The sequence below is a fragment of the Diceros bicornis genome, chromosome 4, assembly GCF_020826845.1.
Source record: "Diceros bicornis minor isolate mBicDic1 chromosome 4, mDicBic1.mat.cur, whole genome shotgun sequence".
Lineage (NCBI taxonomy): Eukaryota > Metazoa > Chordata > Mammalia > Perissodactyla > Rhinocerotidae > Diceros > Diceros bicornis.
Window position 1 is genome coordinate 35926487 of NC_080743.1, and position 25041 is coordinate 35951527.

The 25041-nt window shown below is 35.8% G+C and overlaps 1 protein-coding gene across 2 annotated transcripts in view; it reads right to left on the reverse strand.

Moving 5' to 3' along the window:
- Window positions 1–526: 526 nt before the first annotated feature.
- The window catches only part of DPH5 (diphthamide biosynthesis 5), a 33931-nt gene continuing 9416 nt past the window's right edge, over window positions 527–25041 (reverse strand). For both annotated transcript variants that reach the window (XM_058538646.1, XM_058538645.1), the window contains exons 4-8: window positions 20606–20714; window positions 10001–10121; window positions 4811–4850; window positions 2952–3055; window positions 527–1424 (exon numbers count right to left, since the gene is read on the reverse strand). In XM_058538646.1, the coding sequence (XP_058394629.1) occupies window positions 1201–1424; window positions 2952–3055; window positions 4811–4850; window positions 10001–10121; window positions 20606–20714 (598 nt within the window). In that variant the 3' untranslated portion in view covers window positions 527–1200. The remainder of the gene's footprint in view (window positions 1425–2951; window positions 3056–4810; window positions 4851–10000; window positions 10122–20605; window positions 20715–25041) is intronic.

Below are 25041 nucleotides of genomic sequence, written 5' to 3' on the forward strand. Positions count from 1 at the left end.
GGTTTGTATTTTACAAGTTATTCCACCATCACCAAAACCAGAAGTCCTTCATTTTATAATTCCTATCTGTTCCGTTTAACACCTCAGCAGAAAATAATACAGCACAGGTACTTAAATGTCCTTGGCTCTCTCCCCTTTTGTGTCCAATAGCTTGAAAATGGAATGTTTCATATATATTAAAATATATTTCATCTCAAATGAAATAAGTTAAAATAATCTCTTGCTAACTGATGCTCCCAGGAAGTAGGGAAGTATTTGTTCAACTTCCAATGAATTTACCAAGCAAAGAGGTCAGATAAATCGATTAGGCCATGGAAATACTCAGAGTCAGACCAACTAAACTAGCACATAGCAGAGCTATTTCTGTTATGAACAAAAAGTATAAAACTTTATGGTCATGAAATATAATAAATGGAGTGTTATTTACAACTAATAATAAGAATGTGACTACTTGCATATACATAGTGGCATATTAACTGAGTTAAGTGATATGACGATCTTGACTAATCCATTGTTGTCCTCAAACTTAAATTTTAAAAAATTTTATTTTGTAGTCAGCAAGTTTTCCATTTGTCAGCTTGGATGTGAAAGCTGCTATTTAAAACCAAACAGAAACTGTACATGGCTGGCTGAGCATTTATAATTCGACAATTATATAACCTCCAAAATACAGCAGAATATGAACTACATAATTAGGATGTCAGCTAAACAAGACAAGGCAATTCAGAAGGATGTCATTTTGTGGCATGTACTCAGCTGAGCTTTAAGTAGGACTTACTCTTTCCACCTCTCTTTATATGCACTAATACCAACTGCTGTCAGGACAACTCATCTTGCAGTCAGGACAGCTGACTTGTTAAGAAAGAAGAAAGTTCCACCTTGTATACAGACTGGTTTCATAAGTAAAAACGGGTCTTAAATGACTCTCTTTATGGATGTCTATTTACAAGTTTCCAGCTTGGTCTGCTCCATGTGTGTACATCCTGAAAAACTGCCAAAATAGCAGCAACAACTGATGATATCATGGGGAAAGAACTCATTGTGACAGGAAACCAAGCATTGTTGAGTCAACATCTTTCTTCTTAGTGACTTGTTTTATAATTATTAGGTAAACCAAAAGATCTGTTCAATTTGTTATACAAATATGTGTACATGCATATATGACTGAAATTAACATCCAACAATAGAAAATGTCTATGTTCAGAGTCCATCAATGCTTTGGGAATCTGAGCTATTTTGTGGTATGGAAAACAGACTTAGCATCTCCATCTCCAGCGGATGCATGCTGCCTCCTGTGATAATCAAAGAATGTAATGGTCCTCCCAAGTCCACAGTACACATTTGCTGCAAACTGCCTGCTGCGATTTTTTGGTCCTCAGCTCCAACCCTGGCTAGGCCAACACAGAGTGTCTCCTCGGTGACTGCTATTTAAAAAAAGAAAAAAAAGATACTGCCATTCAATTCAGCAAATGCATTATCTTGTCCAACATTCAAACTAACATTAGTAGCAAAAGTACATTTTAAGAAGCCCCAAATATCTTAAATCTCCTTAGTCACTCACTATGGACCAATTATCTATTGATTTATCTAAGGCTTTTCTAAACTATTTGTACTACCTGACTTATAAAGTAGTACTTCCCAACTGGACCCTTTCAGAATTCCAAAGGCTTACCTTAGTTTAAGTTTTTAGGATTTGATAAACAATCACCTATATCCATACTCTTTACAATTGCATAGCATTTGTCTTTAAATAGATTCTGAATAAACAGTGTTTATTATATGCTTATACTCTTAATAAACTGCTTGAAATATGTTCACATCAACCATTGACCATACTGGAAAAACCACAGGATTGTGAGATAAATACACAGATTTGAGTTTCTGCTTGGCTACCTTATCAGCTATGTGACAAACTTCAGTTTTTTCATTTTTTAAATGCAAAAAGTACTCTTTTCTCATTTCCTCACGGAATGGTGGTTGTAAGGTCTAAGATAATAGATACAGAAGTATTTAGTTAGTAAACCAAAGAGCCCTTAACAAATAATGAGCATTTGACATTACTTATGCTTTTAAGTTCAAAATAACCAACATCAGTGAACTTTAGTATTACTCTGGTACAACAGCTGAAGGGCTGACCCTGTCATGGTTTTATTGTTTAGTTGGGCAAGCTGTCCTGATTGAACAATGATCAAAATGGGGTAAATGAGTTATATGAGGACAAGCAGGCATGCAAGGAACTCTGCACAAAGTTATGGATATTGAACACTCTTGCAGATTATTTGTTTCATGACTTTAACAAGGCCTACTGAGAATAAAATAAGCAATGGTCACTCAAGGATCTCCTTATGCAAATTTTCTATCAAGAAATAGGTGCTCAAAGGCAGTCAGCAAAACTTATGACAATATAATGACTAGTTCATTTAAGAAACTCTCAATTAAGATTTACTGACAATAAACATTTTATTACATAGTATGCACTATGTCTAGACATTAGGAACATAAGGTTAAATTCTCTTATCTTTATCCTGAAGAAAATTATCCCTGATCTCAGTGTGGAGAATGAGAAAAAGCAAAATCAATATATTTTTGCAGGACAAATCTCACCATAGATTTGGGCTAAAATGGAAGTTCTATATTTTACTAAAATATTTATATATTAACATATTTACATTAAATCTGATTTATAGTTAATTTGTGAAAAATCTTCACTTTCTGGAACTTTATTAATTTTACTAGAAAGAACTCCATGATTATTCTTTCAGTACAACTTTCAGCCTATGAGATTCAAGTTAAGGTTGGAAAAAAATGACAAGAAAAGGTACAATTCAAAAACACTGACTCTGGCTTTCTTGGTGGTGGTATATGTATGTGTGTGTGTCAGATGTTGTATCATATACACATCTCAGTGCAGCAGTAGGGGGATATCAGAGCCCTTTTTGGGTCCTGAATACCTGGTTCTTCTCCTCGTATTCTTTGATTTTGAACAATCTCCAGAAGTTGCTGGGCTGCTTGGTTTACACTCATATACCGAGGAGGTTCATAGATCTTCCTTCCCCTGTAAGCGTAAAACTAGATGTCATTGTTCTTAGCCATGAAATGACATAATACATTTTTAATGCAATTATCCCCCAGGTAAACTCAAGTACCACAGTCTACATTCTGTCTGAAGCTTTCACATGCTACCCACTTTAAGTATACACTAAAGCACGGATACAATGATTGCTATCTTAAGCTTCTTAAACTTTTTTCATTGTTCTACTTCAGCTGCCCTCTGATCTCACTGAAATAGTGGCAGAAATAGAAGTCCAATAACTTAAAGATAAATGTCTAAATCAAAGCTACTTTTATTCAGAGATACCTTAGGCAAAAATAATTCCAAATAAGTAGTGCTTTGTTCTATATCCTAGCTTAATCAGGTTCTATCGTGTTCATTTTTATTACTATGTTTAAACCACATATTCCTCTTTTCACTTCTTCCTCTAAGAAAAATACACTAAAGCAGTAAATATCTGAAAATCTTGGAGGGTAAGTTATGTTTACTTCTTTACGCCTCAAAAGCCTACCCATGTTTGCCCAACGATCATAGCAAAAATATTGCTTTTGCAGTTTACAAAACAGTTCATATAGATGATTTTACTAACACTAAAAATAATTCTCTAAGTCAGCACTGTCCAAAAGAAATATAATGCAAGCCACAAATGTAATTTTAAATTTTCTAGTAGCCATATTAACAAAAGTGGAAAAAAAAAAAAAAAAGAGGCAATGGGGCCAGCCTGGTGGCATACTCGTTAAGTCTGTGCGCCCTGCTTCGGCAGCCTAGGGTTCACCAGTTCAGATCCTGGGCGTGGACCTACACACCACTCATCAAGCCATGCTGTGGCAGCATCCCACATACAAAATAGAGGAAGATTGGCAAAGATGTTAGCTCAGCGACAATCTTCCTCAAATAAAAAGAGGAAGATTGGCAACAGATGTTAGCTCAGGCCCAATTTTCCTCACCAAAAAAAAAAGAGGCAAAATTAATTTTAATAGTATATTTTACTCAACCAAATATATCCAAAATACTACAATTTCAACATTTACTCCTATAAAAATTATTAGACATTGTTTTTGTACTAAGTTTTTAAAATTTGGTATGTATTTTATACTTACAGCATGTCTTAATTCAAATGTTAAATTTTCACTGGAAATACTTGATCTGTATTTAGATTTCATAAAATTCATGGTTGTAAAAGTAGATTTACATATTGAAGTTGTTCTAACCATACTTAAAAGTTTTCCAATAACTAAATTGAGTATTAGTTTTAAGTTAATTAAAATTAAATTATAAATTCAGTTCCTCAGTTACATTAGCCATATTTCAAGTGCTCGTTTGTCAGATGTGGGTAGCAGCTACTGTACTGGACATTGCCTCTATAAGCAAAAAAGGATTATTACTCTTATTATACCTATGAGGAAAATAAGGCTCAGAAATGGAAGTAACTTGCCCTACAGCACATAACCTGAGGCAGTGCTAGTCCTGAGGCAGACTCAGGACTCGAACCCATGTCTTCTGACTCCCAATTCGTTCATTCATTCCACAAGTATATACTGAGTGCCTATGGGGTGCCAAACACTGTTCTTAGTATTGAATCTATGAAATATTGCTCTTTCTACTCTACCACACAGCTTAGCATTTCATAAAAGTGTTTAATTTTTAACCATTAATGAAAACTGATTTTCAACAATTTTTAGAACTCATGTCATTTAAGTAGAATTTATTGTTCACGGAATTAAAATAGATGTAAGCATTCTCAGAATAAGAACTTACTTGATTAGATTTTCCAAAGACTGCTCCTTTACTTTGATGTCTGTAGGAAGCAAAAAATAGTTTTCTTTTAATTTAATTAACTACTTTATCCAAAACCCTTTGTGTAAACTTCAGTGGAGTTACCTAAATTTTGGGGAAACAGTCTTCTCAAGTCTCCAAAATGCTCATTTGAGAGTCTGTGACAGTCTTCCCTCACACTTGTTTCTAGCCACTTTTTTATGGAAATACAGAGAAGGATGGAGGTTTGTGGTTGTGTAAAGGTCATTAGTTAGAAAACATACATGAAGTTGGCCTTGAGACCATCCTGAAAAGATCTAATTTCTTCTTGGAAAAGAAGATACAGGAAAGAGTTAGATAAATATTGGCATATATACTACCTAACAGCTAATCAAAATCTTTGTGTTCATTTCTACTAGCTGCTAACTGCATAGACCCAACTGAAAAATCTTGTTATGTTCCTATTCTTACCAATAATGCAGGCACTAAAATGTAAGCTTCAATGCATGTAATATAAATAGAAGAAAATTCTATCCACATTTTGAAAAGAGACTTTTGCTTTCTTAGGAATGGTATTAGAATATGTCATTCTAATAACTTATGAATAGACACTTTAATACCAAATATTCATGCTTTTAACAGGGCTTTCCCGAGCACTGGCTGCCAGGTATACAGCTACCACAGGGGCCAGAATGCACATAATCTGCTCTCATGAAGCTTGACAATCCAAGAGTCACAAATATTTGATTCTTTACGCTTTTTAATCACTGACACTCAGCTGAACAATTTGGTAAAAGGTAAAAAGTGGAATTGCTCTACATCCTCACAGGAACTCAGTCCATAACAGCAGAGCAACAGCTGCTTCCTGTCCTACATACTGAAAACAAACAGTTCAGCCAAAGTTTGTTTTTACAAAAATAAATATAGTGCAACTGAGGGGTCTTTTTGATAGACTCCTACAGCTTTCCTAAGTGATTATGAAAGTTTTTCTTATACAGGATACTAAAGAGTTTGCTTGGAAAATATAACAAAGATTAATCCCTTATATGTGTTTCTAAATGTTCTTGGAACCAGTGGTAAGTGTATTTTTCAGGTTCAAAATATCATTAATTATTTAATATTTCCACTTGTCTGGCACATATAGGAAAAAATGCATACCTGTTACTGAAAATCAGTGGTCTGCAATACAATTAATGGTATAAGTCAACTTAGATTTCCTTTACATGATATTTGTAAGATTTTTTAAATTCAACAAATTTATTAATTCATTCACCTTGAGCTTCTGAAATGTTGTTTATGATGGTAAGGTTTTAAATTTAATATTTCCAATTCTTTTACTTTTTTAATGATATACTCTACAGAATCTGATTTTAAAAATGAAGAAGTTGGGGAGAATTTTTTACAGGCAAATGCTTTTTAATCGAATATAAGATTGCATTAGTGAATTAATCTCAAGCCAGACCAGTCTTAATACTTTTCCCTTGTCTTCACACAGGCCATAATTATTCCTCTCTACTTCTACTTGCTAGAATGTAAACACAGCCTATTCATCTTAGTACCAGCACCATAATGCAAAGTACCCAGTAGACAGTCCATAAATGTCTACTAAATAAACTTGGTCACATGGCTCTACTACTACCCACCCAACCAGCCCATCTTAAACTATCTACTTTAGTATTAATTAGATAATTTAAGTAGAGTAAGTCCCAACTCCTTCATAAAGGCTTTGTTGATTTCCCCTCAAATGCTCTTTGTTCTCTGAAATATACAATTAATGCTATATTTTATTAATCTCTACTTACATCATATATATCAGTCTTGTCTTTCCAAATAAATTTAAAATTCTCTGTGGTTTCCTACCATGGTCTATTCTCACTAATCCCTACAGGGGTTGGACCATAGCCGGCATTCAATAAATACATACTAATTTAAATGATGAGAATTCCAGATGATTAAATGGCGAGATCTATGGTTTGAGGATTTGGAAGCACGGTATCTTATACTTCACACCTTGTTCCTGCTTTTGTTAATGGAGCAAGGAAGACATATTGTTTGACCTTGTTTGTCTTTTCCCAGGGAAGCCAAGAAAAGAGGCAGCTCTTAGAAAGAGAGTTCAAGAGCCAAAGTTCTGGTTTGTCCTTCCTGCTTCTCCATACAATAGAACTTAATTGTTCTTTAAACTTTCATGTCCACAGCATGTTAGTTCCAACTAGATTTCAAAATCCTGAGGGCAAGACCCATATCTAATACTTCTTAGTATTTTAAAAGAAGCGAACTCCACATTGGGCTTACAGTAAACATTTAATAAATACCTGTAAATTGATTTTCTAACTGCCTTTCCAAAGCTTCCTGAAAGATAAATGTTACTTTTCCCTCTTCCCCCCATTTTTTATGGACATAGGGGAAGTTATCAGGTAGCTTGCCTCTTAAGACTCTTCTCTCTCTGTTCTGTTTTAAAACCTCTCAGTGCTATTGTAAAACACACACTCACCCCCAACACACACACATACTCACTCTAGTATCTGAGTTCCACGGAAAGCCTATTTTCTTTCTTTTTCTTTTTTTTTTTTGCTGAGGAAGATTCACCTTGAGCTAATATCTGTGCCAATCTTCCTCTATATTTAGTATGTGGGCCACCAGAACAACATGGCTGCTAACAGAGCGGTGTAGGTCCATGCCTGGGATCCGAACCCGGGCCGCTGAAGCAGAGCGTGCTGAACTTAACCACTAGGCCACCAGGGCTGGCCCATGAATCCCTATTTTTTTATCCCTCAGTTGCATATATTTGTACTTCTTTCTTTAACAAAAGTCCTTTTAACAGCTGTCCTTCCCTCATCATTCTACTTCGATCTTTACATACTGCTGGCCTTAACTGGATCTAAGTTTGGGATAACATGATGGATATATCTAATGGCATAATCCACATGAATTAACAAGTGCCTTACAGTGTGCTTATCAGTAAGAACTACAAAAAAGTAAGGCCAGTCTCTTTCCACATGGAAAATCCAAGGACAAAACTAAAAAGCTCATTAATTAATTAATAATGAAGTGCTAAATTCACTAACAATAAACTAAAATAAGAAAACATATCATACTAGTTAACTGTGGGATATAGGCATAAGCCAAAAAAATGTTAGAGAAGCAATCATGGCTTGATCTAGATCTAGAATTAATTTCGTGTCAATGCGGATGGAATAAAAGGAATGTGTTCTGGCTGGAACTGAATGAACTAGCAAGAGTTAAAGACTTTCTCTGCCAATGGGTAATAAGACTGAGTCTGAGAGTATAAACTAAAAAAAACTTCAACCAATTAACTTTCATAAATATTTATTGAACAGCTACATTGTGACAGACTTCTAGACATTAGGAAGAGAGCAAGGAGCACGACAAAGTCCCTGTTCTTATGAAGCAGGGAAGAAAACCAACAAGTTAATAAAATAATGCAGATTGGTGGTAAGACTGAAAAGAAATAACACAAGGTCATGGGAAAGAGAATCACTGGGGGATACAAGGTGAACCACATTAGATTAGGCACAGCTCCACTTTAGATCAGGAGTCGGCAAATTTCTGTAAAGAGCCAGATAGTAAATGTTTTAGGTTCCGAGGGACATGAAGTCTCTGTCACAACTACTTATCACTGCCATGGTAGCAGGAAAGCATCCACAGATAATACACAGATGAAGTAGCATGGCTGTGTTCCAATTAAACTTTATTTACAAAACAGACAGTAAGCTGGATTTGATCCATGAGCACTAGTTTGCTAACCCCTGGTCTAAATATTAATTTCCATTTCTACCCCATAAGAAATGCCAACTATTAGTAAAACTTTTCTATAATTTTTCCTACTAAAAGAGACATATTAATTGGGGTTCTGATAATGCACAAATTATGTAATACATTATTAAACAATAGAGAATTGGCTATATTACACAAATAACCTAAATGTTTTTGGCACATAGGAATCTTTTCTAATGTTCTGAATATCTGTACTTACTATAGAGGCCAAAATCATGGATTCATTCTCTGCCATGATCCTGTGCTATGTGGCAGACATTCTGCCGGATGGCTTCACACACAGTAATCACTAAAACAGTGCAATTCAGTGTGTGATCTGAGGACTGATGCCAGTATGTGAGCATCTTGTTACCAGTAAATAACGAAGTAACTACAGGAGAATAAGCGTTTACAAACATTTATAGTAATTTGATATTGACACAAAAGATTGGAAATTAAAAAATAAATATATATAAAAAAAGAACAAAACCTGGTCCTTTACCACATATAGTTTGAGAAGTACTGCTCTAAACAAATTCAAGAGGCAAGGAGGGATTATTCCTCTTTGATAAAAATGAAAGGAAAGGTAAAGAATGTTCACAATAATTCTCTACCTATTCTCTATTTCTGTTCATCAATCACAGAACAAAGCTTTGAGACTGGTATATTTACAACATACGTTGTTAGAACAGGAACTGATAGCAAGTGTGAATCTGTACAATTCCAGTGTCTCTGCTGGAAAATGCAGCCCGGGTCCTTCTGAAGCTCTATCAATACCATCTCTTAGTATACCCAAGACAGGGATCTCAGCTCTTCCCACACTAGGTAGGAAAGAGGATTTGGGCAGCATGATACAGTGAAAAGAGCTGGGAGTTAACAGGCTATCTGCATTCTACCGATTCTGCCACCAATAAGCTGGATGACAGTGGGGAAATGATTCAATAGCTCTGTAAATTTCAACTGTAAAACAGGCCTCAATAAGATAATCTCCAGAGTCTCCTTCAGATTGATAATTCTGTGATTCTGATAGCATCAATACTGCAGTATTCAAAGAACATCTCTGGGAAGACAAAGCATGGTGCTTAGTAAGAATAAATGCTCAATATAAGTCTGTTGAATTGCAGTAAACTGACAACAACAGGGTCTTGATGGACAATGTGTAAGACATGGGATGCTGAAGAGGATCTATTAAGGCATAAGAGAGGAGCAGCATGAACTATGGAGTGTATGCAGGAAGAGCCATGTGGTATTTGGAGCAGAAAATGCATGTCTCCCTGAGAGTATGAGAAAGTGGCTAGACTGTCCTTTCTTACCTCTAGCTAGTTACCCACAGAATGGTTTCACCTTAACACAAAATCAAAAATGAGAACAATATGAGAACTCCATACAGTGACTTTAAGGAAACTCCAAAGCCCTTACCAAGTAAGCATAACGTGTGCATGCCGTTTTGTCTGTTCTTCTTCACTTTATCAAAGAAGCTTTCTGGTCTCCACGTGTCTGTCCAAAAAACAATAGAAACTGTCTCTCCAAACTTATATAACTAGAAAAAATAAAAACATTAATTAATTATGGAATAATTCACTACTATTTCAGAGATAATCAAAATAAAAAGTGAGAACCAGACTTGAGATGGGCTGGGGATCAAATCTGTCACAAAAAAGGTAATAAAAGTTCTCTTTGGTCCACAGCAGCTGGTGTCTCTCTGATGCCCTTTCAGTAGCAGGCTTCTGGTATTTCTGCATTCAGTATAGGAACATAGGGAACCAGTTCACGATTTAGCTATGTAGCTGCTAAAAATACTGAAATACAAAGAACCCAGAAGGAAGTCAAAAAAGACTTTTGAGCAGTCAGAGCAGGGTTCACAAGGTGAATTATTATTCTCACTTTACAGATGAGACCACCAAGGCTCAGAAGATCAACTGACTTGCCTAAGGTCACACAGGTAGTTAGTAACGAAAAAGAAACTCAAACGTAGGTCCAAGGAAGTGCTCCTTCCTACCATGCCACCTCAGTAAAATTCATACACTGTATACTCACTCCAGCCGTTTCTCAAAACCTACTCCCTTACTTGACCCACTATCTGTTCCCTCACTATAGAGCTCAATGATGAGGGCCTTTTCCCAAACCTCCTCCTTTCTCCCTAATTGGCCCACCCATCCCACTCAACCATCACATAAGCAAGAAGCCTCCTTGGTTCCAGCTTGCTTCCAGGCTGGCTGCAAAGTTCACTTAAGTGAGTCCAACTCCAAATCTTATGCTGAGAAAATCTAATTTTGAATTCTTGTTCTTCAACTTCTTAGTTGTGGGACATTACTCTTTCTAAGTCTTTATCTCTAAAATAGGAATAGTGATAACATACTGTCCTTCCTACCCATAAAGTTGCAAGGATCAAATAACATGTAAAAAGTTATTCAAACTGTGAAGTGATATGCTACTGTTAGTTCTTATCTAGGCACTATACAAAGGACATTTACTTCAAAGACTTAATATACAGTAAAACATAACACTAAAGTTTTTATGTAAAGACTTTTTTTTTTTAATTTTTTTCTTTTCTTTTTTTTTTTTTAATAATTTTATTTATTTTCCCCCCAATGTCCCAGTAGGTAGTTGTATGTCATAGTTGCACATCCTTCTAGTTGCTGTATGTGGGACGCGGCCCCAGCATGGCCGGAGAAGGGGTGCGTCAGTGCGCGCCCGGGATCCGAACCCAGGCCGCCAGCAGCGGAGTGCGCGCACTTTACCGCTAAGCCACGGGGCCGGCCCTATGTAAAGACTTAATGATTCAATTTAAACATTGCTTGAAAGAATTTTTAACAGAGCTGGAAAGCACTAGATGCTGGAAATCACATCTAGACCTCCGCCACAAATTAACTGTGTGATTGAAATAGCTGTGTGACTTCAGGAAATCACCTAACTTTTCTAAGACTACAGTTCTTCGTTTGAAAAATGAGGAAACTGGTCTGGAGAAGGGATTATTATCCTAAGGCTTCCCAGATCAGTTTTCAGAAGCTGCTTCGAGAGGTAAAGGGGGAGGCAGATAGGAAGGGAACAGAGAGCTAGGGCATTCAGGGTCCTCCAACCCTACATCTGTAGAGAAGCTCAACTTTTCTTGATTTTTATGTACTGAGGTCCTAAAAACTATAACCAATACTCCTAATGGTGACTTTGAATTCCCAAGGGAAGGTTCATCATGTTCCTCATATGGCCATGACCTCTAACTTACCTACCAATGGGCTTAATTCCCCAAGTCATTTGAAAACTGTCTAGAAAGGTATTTCCCCACAGAAGCCATGCAATCCAGTGGCAGTAGAATTAACAGACCAGTATACAAAGACTCATGTAACTCCAAGAATCCAGAGTCATAAATCTCCCAACCACATGTAACAAGGTTTCTCTAAAAATGCATTTACAGTTCCAGTATGGGATTCCTGGAATACATTCACCCAAGCTACAAGAAATGGGCCTGGCCCCGCTGGGGGGTTCTGTTACTGTTATTGTTCTATGAGAGGCATTTTTTTTTTTTTGTGAGGAAGATTGGCCCTGAGCTAACATCTGTGCCAATCTTCCTCTATTTTGTATGTGGGATGCCACCACAGCATGGCTTGATGAGTGGTGTGTAGGTCTGCGCCCGGGATCTGAACCCGTGAACCTCAGGCCACCGAAGCAGAGTGTGCAAACTTTGAACAACTATGCCATCAGGGTGGCCCCTGAAAGGCAAATTTATCTAACAAATATTTATTATAGATCATCCACTATGTGCCAGGCATTATGCTATGCATAGGTATAAGGTGAGAAGCAAAACACAGCTTGGGCCTTCCTGGAGCATGCAGTCTTGTTTATACCTCACAGAGCAGCAAAAGCCCTGGAGTCTTGGCCCTGGTTCTTCCCAGTTGAGTGATAATACACAAGTCAAGCAACCTTCCTGACTTTCAGGAGGAACTCCCCTGCAAAATGGGTATAATAACTATAAACCAAATAATATGGTTTTTAAGGATTAAATGATGAAAAGTATGTAGAGTGCCGAGTGCCTTGCACACAGTCAAGACATATATATTTATAAACATATAAAGATGTTTATAATGATGATATGAAGATGTTCTAAAATGCTGTGTCTCACTATAATCCAACTGCTTTCTTTACTGGAGTGAGCTCAAAAATATTATCAAATATCTGAAACTATGCTTATGATTTAATTCTCACAAGTTCAACTGTTTACATTCTAAAAAGCATTTTTGGTATCTCTAATCAGATTTTGAAATATCAGTATTACTCTATAAAAAATCTTTAAGGGAAAACTATTAAAGAAAATCATATATCCAACCATATATAAATATTTCAAAATGAGTCTTTGATATCTTTAGAATCATGGAAATATAGTCACAGAAGTAAATCCTTCATTCAAAAAGAAAGGGATAAATCATTTAAAAGAGAATTGAGATGCTAGTCACATATACACACTGGCTGAAGCATTCTGTGTAAAAGCATCTTTGAATTGTTAATTTGGGAGATTAAAGAAAATCTCACATAAGCACTGCTTTCTAGGACCCTGATTTATAGACTGTAACCGTTCACATTGCTGTGTTGCAAACTTCTTCAATGACTTCTGGAACATGATGCAAACAGTTTCACCATTTAGACGTCAGTACCTCAAAGAACAGAAGGGCCAGTCCTTTGTGTTTCACAATTCAAGGACTTACAGTAAACTATAAAAAGAAACTGGAGCAAAATCACACAGAGACGAGAAATGAGGTTGCAGAAGCCTAAGCACTTAATGTCAGCCTTTGTGTTGTGATCATTTTTCCCCAAAACATTATTGATACAAATCTAAATTTAAAGACTACAAAAAGGGCTGTTTTCTCAGAACAGTAGGTAAATACAGGCCTTTTTTTTGTTTTAGCTAAAGTAAGTTACAGAGAAAACAGTTTAACTTGATATTGGATCATGTTTTTACCTATTGAAGACAACCAAAACCTCAATTCAAAATGATCCATCTAACGATATATACAGCAATATCTAGTTAGAGTGAGAACATGCAAAAGACAAATGTGAGGTAGTAAATAATTAAGAAAAATGAGATATGGACTGTATTATAAGAGTTCAGCATTTCCCCCACTTAGAGAGCACCTGAAGGTGACTTCTGAAGAGACAAGACATATGCTGTACCTTAAAGGATGGATAAGATTTAGACTGGGGAAGTTGAACATGGTGGAAGAATGAGATGGTATGAACAAATTAATAGAAGTGGGAAATCTTGGGCAATCTTTAGAATGGCATTAAGCAATTATCTAGAAATAGCTACTGCCTGACTTGCTTCTAGCAAATATCTCTAATTCTTGACATCTTACTATGTGCCAATTCCTATCAATTTCAGCTCTATAATTTATCTAGAAACTATTCATTGCTTTTCCCACTACCTTAGTTTGAGCCCTCAATACCACTTAGCTGAATGACCTTAATAGTCTTCTAGCTCATTTCACTGCCACCAATATTTACTTCCTCTCAGAAGCAAAGATGCTTCGTAAATTCCACTTTACAATTAGGTTTTAATGCTGCTGTTATTTTATATTCAAACAACAATATTGTGTCATTTTTTAAGTTAAAAATATCTTCTCTACTTATGGAAAAATTAGAAAATCTACCTTGCTAAGAACTCTATTAAGCCCCACATATATCTTTTATATATGCATATCCTAAATCAGATCAGTTAAATCTGTAGGTAAAAGATAGCTGAGCCAAAAACCACACCACAAAACCAAATAATCACCAGTTAACAGTTTTCTCTTCTATACATAATACCAGTCTTGGAGTTGTTGATTTTTTAAATCCTCACGTTGCATTTTGCTTAATATTGATGTAACACTGATTTTTGCTGACCCTAAGAAAGATTTATGCACATGGCCACACACTAGGTATATAGATAAAGTTGAATAACTATGTAAACAGAAGAGCTACAAGATTTATATTCCTACACATGAATGAGAGAATCCACAGATGAATTAGAAGAAAGAATTATAATTTCAAAGAAGATCCAACTTGGGGGAGAGAATAAATAAACAAGCAATTTAACTCAGCCAATATTTGTTGTACATCGATAATATGCATAGCACTGCAATAAAGTGCAATAGAAGATGTGAAGATGAGTAAATCAAGGAGTTTATAATATGGTAAACACATAAATATATACAAGTCACTGAACATTCTGTATAGGATGGGGATTTACCACGATTGAGTAGCAGAACGGCACAATCAGATCTATAATTTAAAAAGAAACTATAACGTGGAAGAGAATGATGGTAATGTGGCTATTAAAATAGTGATTAAAAACAGTTATAGTGGAAATGGAAAGGAAGGAAAAAGATTTTTAATATGCCCATGAATTAGCAGGTGGTCAAAAACAATTCAGGGGCAGCCTGATGGCGTAGTGATTAAGTTCACGCATTCCACTTTGGCAGCCTGGGGCTCGTGGGTTCAGATCCCAGGCACAGTCCTACACACCATTCACCAAGCCATGCTGTGGCGGTGTCCCACATACAAAGTAGAGGAAGACTGGCACAGATGTTAGCTCAGGAACAATGTTCCGCACCAAAAAATAAATGAATAAATAATAATTCCAAAGTGACTAAAAGAATAGAGAACTTATTAGATGAGTTCTTCTAAGGTTACACAGCAATGCAGAGCTCTGATATCCTCGTTACCTAGTTTAGTGTTCTCTGTACTAGATTAGGCTTTATCATTTCTACATTAGTCCCTGGACAACAATGAAACCAATTTAATGCTTCTGAAATTAACAGTAAGAACTACTATGAGGTCAACAATGCTGATTATTACAATGGGTGTTGTTTTATGAAAAAAGGAAGGAAATGAGTTGTTACTTTTTGAAAGAAATATACATTTTTTTCAAAGTAGAAATGTATTATGTAAACAGAGGAACATACGGCAATAATCAAGGTCACTCATGCAACAGCCAGAGAAAGTAGAAGCATTTCATAATGATGAGAAAATTATACAATCTTTTCCCTGAAGTCAGCCACAACTGATAATGCAGTTTTTACCCAGAAATCATTGCTACCTGGTTGTCTTATTTATCTGTCCCTTAAAATGTCTCAAAACCATTTTAGTCACTAAATTTTTACCAAAGAATTAATATATTCTACCACACAAATGCTTAGCAATAAATGATAAATACCACACAAAGAAAGTATTTTAGGATTTGTAATTTATTCTTTTATTTGGCCTGTCAGAATCAGGAGAATGTATACATAGTAAGTATTGAATAAAAAGACTGAAAGAAAATACACCAAAACTATGGTTACCTCTAGGTGGTAGGACTATGGATGCTTTTATTTTCTTGCTTATACTTACTATATTTTCTGAATTTTCTATAAGTATATATGTTATTTATTATCAAGGAAAAAAGTTATTTTTTAAAATGGCTCTTCTAAAGCAGAAACAATGGTAAATTAAAGCAATTCTGATTCCACATGATTAAGCTGCTAATTGCTTCATCTGAAGAATTCAAGAAAAGAAGGACTTTGTTCCTCTTGTCTTTTGTGTTTTGAGAAAAATCTGACTTTTCATTATCAGGAATGTCTAAATACAACCAACTTGCCTGGCCCTAGACAAATAAATGGATTTTTCTTTGATTAGAAAAATCCTCGAAGTACAAACAATATTTAAGTGTTAGAAATATCTGTTACTTAGGAATTTCAAATAACACGATTCTTAAGTATATGTTTATGACTAATATTTTAATTCTGAAAAATCCTAACATTTCCAATGAAAATTTGAGTATCTAATATATGTTGGTCAAGGTAACCTTTCCCTAAAGTTGGAAAGAGGCCAGCTTTTTAGCTTTGAAATCTACAGGATGTTAGAGCTTATCTAGTTTAGTATTCTTCATATTTTTAAGTGTCAAATCTTTTTTTCCAAATGAATTCTCAAAGAGAACATCAGTAGAGTTAAAGATAATGATTGGCCATCTTGGGGATTTATTCTTTGTGTTTGGTGTCAATTGCTTCATTATCTGCAGAATCCCTGAAGCATCTTCATAAACCATGGTGCGCTCTGAAAACCACTGCTCTTGCCCAACATTCCTCCCTCTCCCCAGTTCATCCCCTTGTAGTTAGGAAACCTAAGATCCAGAGAAGTTAGATGACTCCTTAGTTACTGCCTAAGCAAAAAGTCAAACCAAGACCTTTTCATTTGCAGTTAAACTTTAAACCATTTCCATTATATTTTTCCTTTACCAATTCCACCCAATATATACTCAGTTTTTATCCAACATATATATTGCTAAGTCTTATGTTAACTAATCTCTAGAGACCCAAAGTTTCTGTGGTATGCATGTATGTATTCATTTGTGTTTGTGTATTTCTGTAATACCTTGCAGATTCCCCAAACTGCTTCCATGACTCTCTTCTTTAGCTGTACATTTCTCTCTGTCTTTTGTCTCCTTGTTCATCTAGCAAATTTCTTGTAATTCACTTTTTAAACCACTTAATTGAGGTATAATTTACATATCAGAATATTCACCCATTTCAAGTGTACATTCAATGATTTTTAGTAAATTTACCAAGTTGTACAACCATCATCATATCCAGTTTTAGAAAATTTTTATCACTCCAATCAGATCCCTTATGTCCATTTATAGCTAATCTTTGTTCTTAACCCTAGCCCCAGCCAACCACTAATTACTGTCTCTATAGATTTGCTCTTACTGGACATCTCATATAAATGGAATCATACAATATGTGCCTTCTGTGTCTCACTTCTTTTACTTAATATACATATATTTAATATTTATGCCAGGACTACTAATTCTTCACAAGATAAAAGGTGAAAATTCAGGGCAGTATCCATGCCCTCAATGGTCTGAGAGTAAGACAAACCTAATCATACTCTTCTACATAATCAATTCTAGATTGATAATGGTCCTGAAAGCAGAGGAAGACTGGCACACGGTTCTTAGGAGGCAACTGCTCTAGAAATGATAAGTTAATACAACCAACCAAAATAAGAAACCAACTAAGCAAAGAAGTTAGAAAGGTCCAGCCTCCATGGACAAGTTTAGGTGGGTAAGGACCATAATAACTAGGCGAGATGGTGGGAAAGGATCCATTGACATACACAGTCCATTTCCTTTCCTAGGACTATCAGTAATGAAGAAATGGCTCTTTACATCTCCCTAAATCTCAATTCTCTCAATGGACACTGCTTCTACAAGTCCACTTCTTTTGATCTTGTCTTACACCCCACCCCTCCATGCAGGCCAAGCCCCTATCATATCTCCTCTAAGCACTGCAACAGCCTCCTAATTGACTTCCTCACTTCCAATCTTGTCTGACAGTAATTCAATCTCCACACACTACCCAGAGATATCTTTTAAAGATATTTATCAGATCAAGTATTTGCACTGCTTAAACCCCTCTAAATTCAGTCTATATCACTTAGAATAAAATCCAAACTCCTGACGGTGAATTAGAGAGTCTAGAGAGCCACTCGTACCCACCTCAGATCACTCTTCCCCTTGCCTGCTACTCTCCAAAAAGTCTATCTTTGGTTCCTTTAACAAGCCACACTCATTTCCACTTTAGGGTCTTTGCATGAACTGTTCCCTCTGACTGGAATATGCTAATTCCTTCTTGATTCATATCTAATCTTAAATGTTACCACCTTAGAGACCTCTCTTGACCACCCAACTACAGTACCAACCTAGTCACTCTCTAACATATCAGCCTACTTGAATTTCTTATACTTGGCACTACCTGACATTTATTTTTTTACTTGTTACTGCCTCTCGTTCCTACTAGAACATATGCTCTTCGAGAGCAGGGAGCTTCTTGGTCAGGTTATCACCGTATCCAAAGGCACTTAGTGGTCAAACAATAAGTCGGCAAACAGTATTTGTTGAATAAATGGATCACTATTCCTCTTAACAATGTCTAACTCAGCAGCTTCCAATATATTTTTCATTTAACAAGGAAAATTTTCATTAAGAATATGGGATTTGTGGTAAGGAATTGTATTTTATGGCCTATGAGAGAATGCCTCTCACTGGCTGTGTGTGTATGTGTGTGCAGAAGTGTTAGTCAGTACAACTACTTACTTTCATTTTTACTGATAATCAAGAGTCTTCTATTGGTTAATAAACCACAAAGTTCACGAAAACAACTTGATTGATTCTGAACTCTCTATGCTGCTTTAGAAAAAAGCAAAAACAATAAAATAGCTCAAAAGGGGCTGATAAATAGTTTAAAAAATTTGTGCCCATTTCTAGGTTAGGAATTTCATACTACTACTCTTTAACCTAAGGTAAAGATGTTGGAAAGCATAAACTGTTCAGGCATGTCACAGCACCCAAATAGCACTTTATTCAATAACTAGATGGCTCTTTTTGAACTCATGGGAAAGCTCTTTCACAGAGATGACAGAATACCTTTCAAAAGTGGTGCCCACTTCCCTTTTTAAAGACTGAGCAAGAGAGCATGACAAGGCAACCTGTTAACATTCTACATTTAGCAAGCATATTTTTGGGAATTAAAATCTACTTTTCCTTGGGCCTGCCCAGTGGCATAGTGGTTAAGTTCGCACACTCCGCTTTGGTGGCCCGGGGTTTGCAGGTTCAGATCCCAGGCGTGGACCTACGCACCGCTTATCAAGCCATGCTGTGGCAGGCATCCCACATATAAAGTAGAGGAAGATGGGCACAGATGTCAGCCCAGGGCCAATCTTCCTCAGCAAAAAGAGGAGGACTGGCAATAGGCGCTAGCTTAGGGCTAATCTTCCCTCACCAAAAAAAAAAATCTACTTTTCCAATTCTGCTAAGCTAAAAAAGAGATAGTACTGTTCTTTAACTTTCTAAGAAATTTTTTATCTGCCTAGGTTGGTGGTTCTCCAAGTGTGGTACCTATACCAGCACCTTCAGCATCACCTGAGAATTTGTTAGAAATGCAAATTCTCAGACCCCAACCTCAGATCTACTGTATCAGAAAATCTGAGGGGAAGGCCCAGCAACCTCTTTCACAAGCCCTCCAGGTGATTCTGATGAATACTAAAGTCTGAGAACCACTGGTATAGGCTATTGTTTTTTCCATAAATGTGAGTCCAAATAGGAAAGAGAAAAAGACCAGCTATAATAAGGAAGAGGACTTTGCCAAAGTTTTTGCATTATGCAGGATATCCATACATTTATTTTAAAATTTAAGTGTGCCATGCATATAGTGATAATGTAAATAGCTATTTTAAATTATGCATTCTAGGAAGATATATTGGGGAATATCTTATTTCATAGATTCTAAGATACACATTTTTTTCCTGTTATATCTGAAATACAAATGTGTCTTAACAATCAATGAAATCTTAAAATCATTGTTGGCCATAAGCAGTTGTAGTTGCTATGGATTATATATGTGTGAACATCAGAACAGATATCAAACTTGGAAAACAATTGCCAGCAGCTTGGAAGAAAATCTTGGAAACAGGGAGCACTCTTTTAATCCCTCAGGACCGAGATTGTGCATTAAAAACAACTGACTTTACACATCAATAATTGCAAAACTGGCTTTAAAGCCCAGTATCACTGGCTTTTGGCTCTGTTATACATTATTTTAAGAAATACTGCATCACAATGCTCTTGATGCCACAGAAAACAATACTGTGTGGAAAAACGTGGGCCTCAGCAATGCAGAGTAAGTCATTTGGAAGAATGTAAAAAGGTTTTAGAAATACTTAACCAATTTAATTAGGTTATCTTTCCTTTTTTGTATGCACAAGTTGGATATAAGCTTAAAATCTTTCTCTAGCTAAATATCAATGGCCTATTCCAACGAAGGGGAAAAAAATCTAAGTTACAGGAAAACTTAGTATAAAAAAATTTAGTATTATAAAACAGTACACAGTGATGTAATATAAAATAATAATGTCTTATAATTCATGAAATATAATAAAATCTACTTGCAATTTGTAGAAAAATAAAACATTTTTGCTTAAGGCCATTTGAAAAAAAAGCATTCTCTGTAGTATTACCTGTAAACCGCAGCAGCCTACAGCATTCATTATGGAAGCATTGTGAATAACTCGATAAGGGATTCCCAGTTTTGTTGCTCTCAGAATAAGATCGCTGTGTGTTGTAGCACTGTAGTGAGAAAAGATCAGGTTGGATTAATGTAACCAACACTGACTTTTTAAGACAGTAAAGCTTTCAGATTTCATGAGTTCAAGTCAATCAAAGGGTTGAGGGCCTGGCTTCTCCTCAAATACTGCTGGGCACCTGCATTAAGGCTTCCATCCGGGCTTTTTGGCAAGAAAAGTGTTAAGTCTACACATGCCCTTTACAATGTTGAACTGCACCAGTAATACTCTTAAAGCAGCCTTGGCAGCTATAGAAAAAAGGGAAGTTTTACTTGCTCTTTTCATCCTGTTAATACCTGCAAAAGCCATCTGTGGAATACTGTATAAGCTCAGCAACTGAACTCTTGAGCAGCAATTTTCAAACCTTTTGGTCTTAGGATCCCTTTAAAAAACGCTTAAAATTACTGCTCTAAAGTTCTAAAATATGGCACAACTAGACCTACACTTTGATTTCTGCTCTATTTTGAAGGCTTTGTTTATGTATTTTGAAATACAACAAGGTAGAACATAGAGAACATTTTCATAGCCTGTCAATCTTTGTCTTTATGTTAGAGTTCCATCGTATATAACCCTAGCTGGATTTTACATCAGTCTAGCAGTCATTTTATTTCTAACTGTTTTCAGTCTGGTGACCATATAATTAGTATGTGTATGTGTGTGCATATTCTGCCTGTTACCTTTCCTTTTTTGAGATAAATCTAATGACTATAATTAAAAAGACTGGGGTGGAGAGAGAATATATGTAAATATAAATATGGATATTGTGAAGTGTAAGCCCATATCAATTTAGAACTGCATTATTAAAGGCCTTTTTCCCCTTGATGAAAACTCCAGGCCCTACTGGGGAAAGCAACATTAGCATGTTTGAGAAGCCACATACAAACAAGCAGAACCTGTCAACTGGTCAATGCATACCAAGTAGGAAGATCAAGGGCTGGTACCCCATGTGGCAGTCAGAAACAGATTAACAAATGCCCACCAGGGAAGCCTGTTTTTAATCACACACATAAAATAAAAACAAATATGAAAAACAATCATTAATTTGATTTAGAGAAAGTTTTTAAAAAATGAATGCCAGTTGTAAAGAATGTTTTTAACATCATCTTCAACAGACTCTCACTACTTAACACTAAGGAAAACTGAATTGGTTATTTGGTGAGTTAATGTAATGAGCAGAAAGAAAAACTGATTTAAAATTATATCTTTCTTTAATATAAGTTCATTTAAAATGACCAGATGTGGTTGGTGTACTATGAAGACTTAATGACCCAGCAAAGGGATCTGATTTTGTAAAACTGCCATAAATGTGACTGAATAAGCTCCTCAGGTTTCTGCTATGAAAAATTGTGATAAAATTGGTATTTTACTATCACCATTACTTAGATTATATTGCTTCATGGAAAAGAAAAAACTAATTTGAAACACAGGCTTACACCCTAATATTGAGCATTCCTTCCAGTTTGTGGTTCATGAAAATGCTTTATTATGGTGACTGGGAACGCGCGTGTGTGTGTGTAAAGACAAATTTATTACTATTTCTGGGCATGTGGCTCTACCCAAAATCGTATGTACAGATAGACACACATACATGATTCTGGATAGAGCCACATGCCCAGAAAAAGTAATAAATTTTTCTTAATAATATACTTGTTACTTGGAATTGCTCTGAAGGCAATTTCAAAAGAGAAGATTCAAAAATGTTTTGATCAATGGAATCAATGAAATAAAATACATAATGGTGACCAATTTGAATGTGTAAGACTTGGTATGTTTATTCAAAATTTTATTTTATAATAACATTAGTTTGTGAATATAGTACCACTATATCTGACAGAGGTATGGCTGGTGACCTGAAAATCCACTATTTGCAATGAAATGGTGAAACTGATATTTTCAGGAAGCATTATAAATTGGCACAATCCTTTTGAAAAGCAAATTGACAATACACACTTGTAAGCGTCATGTCCAAAACTTTTGAATCTTTTGGTATTATAAACCTATTTTGGAGAATCTACCATAGGAAAACAATCCAAAATGTGGGGATGGGAAAGTGAGAGGAGGGGAAAAGGATCATATACATTAATCCGTACATGGCAGCTTTATTTATATTGGAGAAAAAAATGGACTAATGATAATAATGCTGACATTTACTGGATGTTACTAGATGCCAAGCACTCTTCAAATGCAGTAACTACATGGAATAGAAGCAGTCGAATGACCCACACTAGGGCACATAGGAGACAGGCACATTTTTGTATGTGTGTCACGAAGGAAAGAGCACACAACATAAGGATAAAAAATTTATGTGTTCATTTATTATAAAATATATATAGTTATAGAGCATAGTAAAACACAGAATGGAATAAAAATGGAACCATCTTTAGAAAGAATTTGGTTAATGATGACCCTGTTCAACTGCTCTTTATGGGGACAGAAAGCTTAAGGCTCATCTCTCACATGACTGAGTCAGATCTATTGATGTAGTATTTTTTTCAGTCATTTACATTCTTTATGTGATTAACTTCTACATTCCTTTCAATAACCTGGATAAAAGGGCAAAGATGAGAACTACATCAACTGACTGAACTGATTTCAACTGCCTTCTTCAAGAATTTAAGATTATTGGACATGGTTGGTGGTGATGGTGCATAACAATGTGCAAGTACTCAATGCCACAGCACTGTACACTTAAAAATGCTAAAATGGTAAATTTTATGTTATATACACTTCACCACAACTTTAAAAATACTAGAAAAAAGAATTTAAGATTGACTGAACAATTTTCCCTTCTTTTTGAATTTTTTATTCAAGTAAGTAGAAAAGGGCTTAAAATTAAACAAAAGACTTTTTTTTTTGGTCTTATATAAGGAAAAATTTCAGTGCCTTGTTGCATTCTGCGCTACCTTTCTGGTTTATCTCATTTAATTCACTCAAATTCTAATTCTTCAATTAAAATTTACACATTCCCTACCATCCTGTCTTCAACTACTATATCCCAACAGTAATCCAGTGGGTAAATGAAAAATAACTACAGTATAATAAATATTACATAATTCTGAATACAAGGTTATACATGATTAGTCACTGACATTGAGAAACTTAACTGTCTAGGAGTTAAAAAAAAAAAAAAAGCACTTACTCCTGAATAAAATAAGGGAGGATTCATGGAAGAGGTGGCATCTCAGCTGGGTCTTCAAGCTAAATGTATTTTACTAAATGTAGAACATTACTAAAAGAACAGTCTGTTTTAAGGAAAGAGCATAAGTAAAGACATGAAGGACGAATACTGCAAAACACTTATGAAATGGCCAAGTCGTACAATTTGGCTCTGGCATAGTCAAAAAGAAGAGTAGCCAAAGGAAAAAGTAGATAGACTATTAAAAGATTTAAGGCCATGAAAAGTCACTGAAGGATTTTGAGCAGCATAAAGGCACTTTCTCTGGGTCTCAGTTTTTTCATTTACATTGAATTCTCCCTTCCACTCCCCAATCAGCACCCCCAGGCCTACCCCACAATCTCCACTTATGAACCCTACCCAGTCCCAGCCCAAGCACCAACTCCTCCATAAAGCTACAACTGATTAACTCTAAACACCGTGCCTTTAAATTTATACACACTTTTCTATCCCCATTTCCTACTTAATCTTTCAGCAGTATATCAAAGTTGACCACTCTTTTCTTTTTGAAACATCTTCTTTTCTTGGCTTCTGTGACAACACACTTTCTTGGTTTTCCTCCTCCTCTGGCTCTTGATAGACCATGAAATGCCAAAGTTTCTAGGGACTGATCCTAGGTCCTCTCCTCCTGCCCTTGTTCTTTACTGAAGTAACTCCATCCATTCCTCTGGCTTTAAATACCATCTAAATATCAATGACTTCAAAAGCCATAAATTTAGGATAATCCCTCCCTTGAACCCAGTCGCAGACATCAAATTGCCTACATGACATCTCAAATTTAAAACGTTTCCAGAACCAATTCTTGTTTCCCCCAATCCTTTTCCCTACTGGTTTTCATCATTTCAAGTGGCACCATCTACTATTCAGGTACTAAAGCCAGAATCCTGGAAGACTTCCTTCCTTTTTCTCATCTACTGTATACACCATGGCATTCTTCCTTCTAAATTTTTCCTAGTTTGTCTTTTTCTCTCTTCCACCAGAGCCACCTTGGTCTCCCTAAAATCCCTTCACCCAAGCATTTAGAGTGATCTTTTAAGAATGTCAATCAGATTGTGATTCTTTCCTGCTTAAAATCCTTCAAAGGCTTACCACTGTACTTCAAACAAAATCCCTCCTCCCTCCAAGGCCTTACATGGTCTAGGCCCTGCCTGCCTCT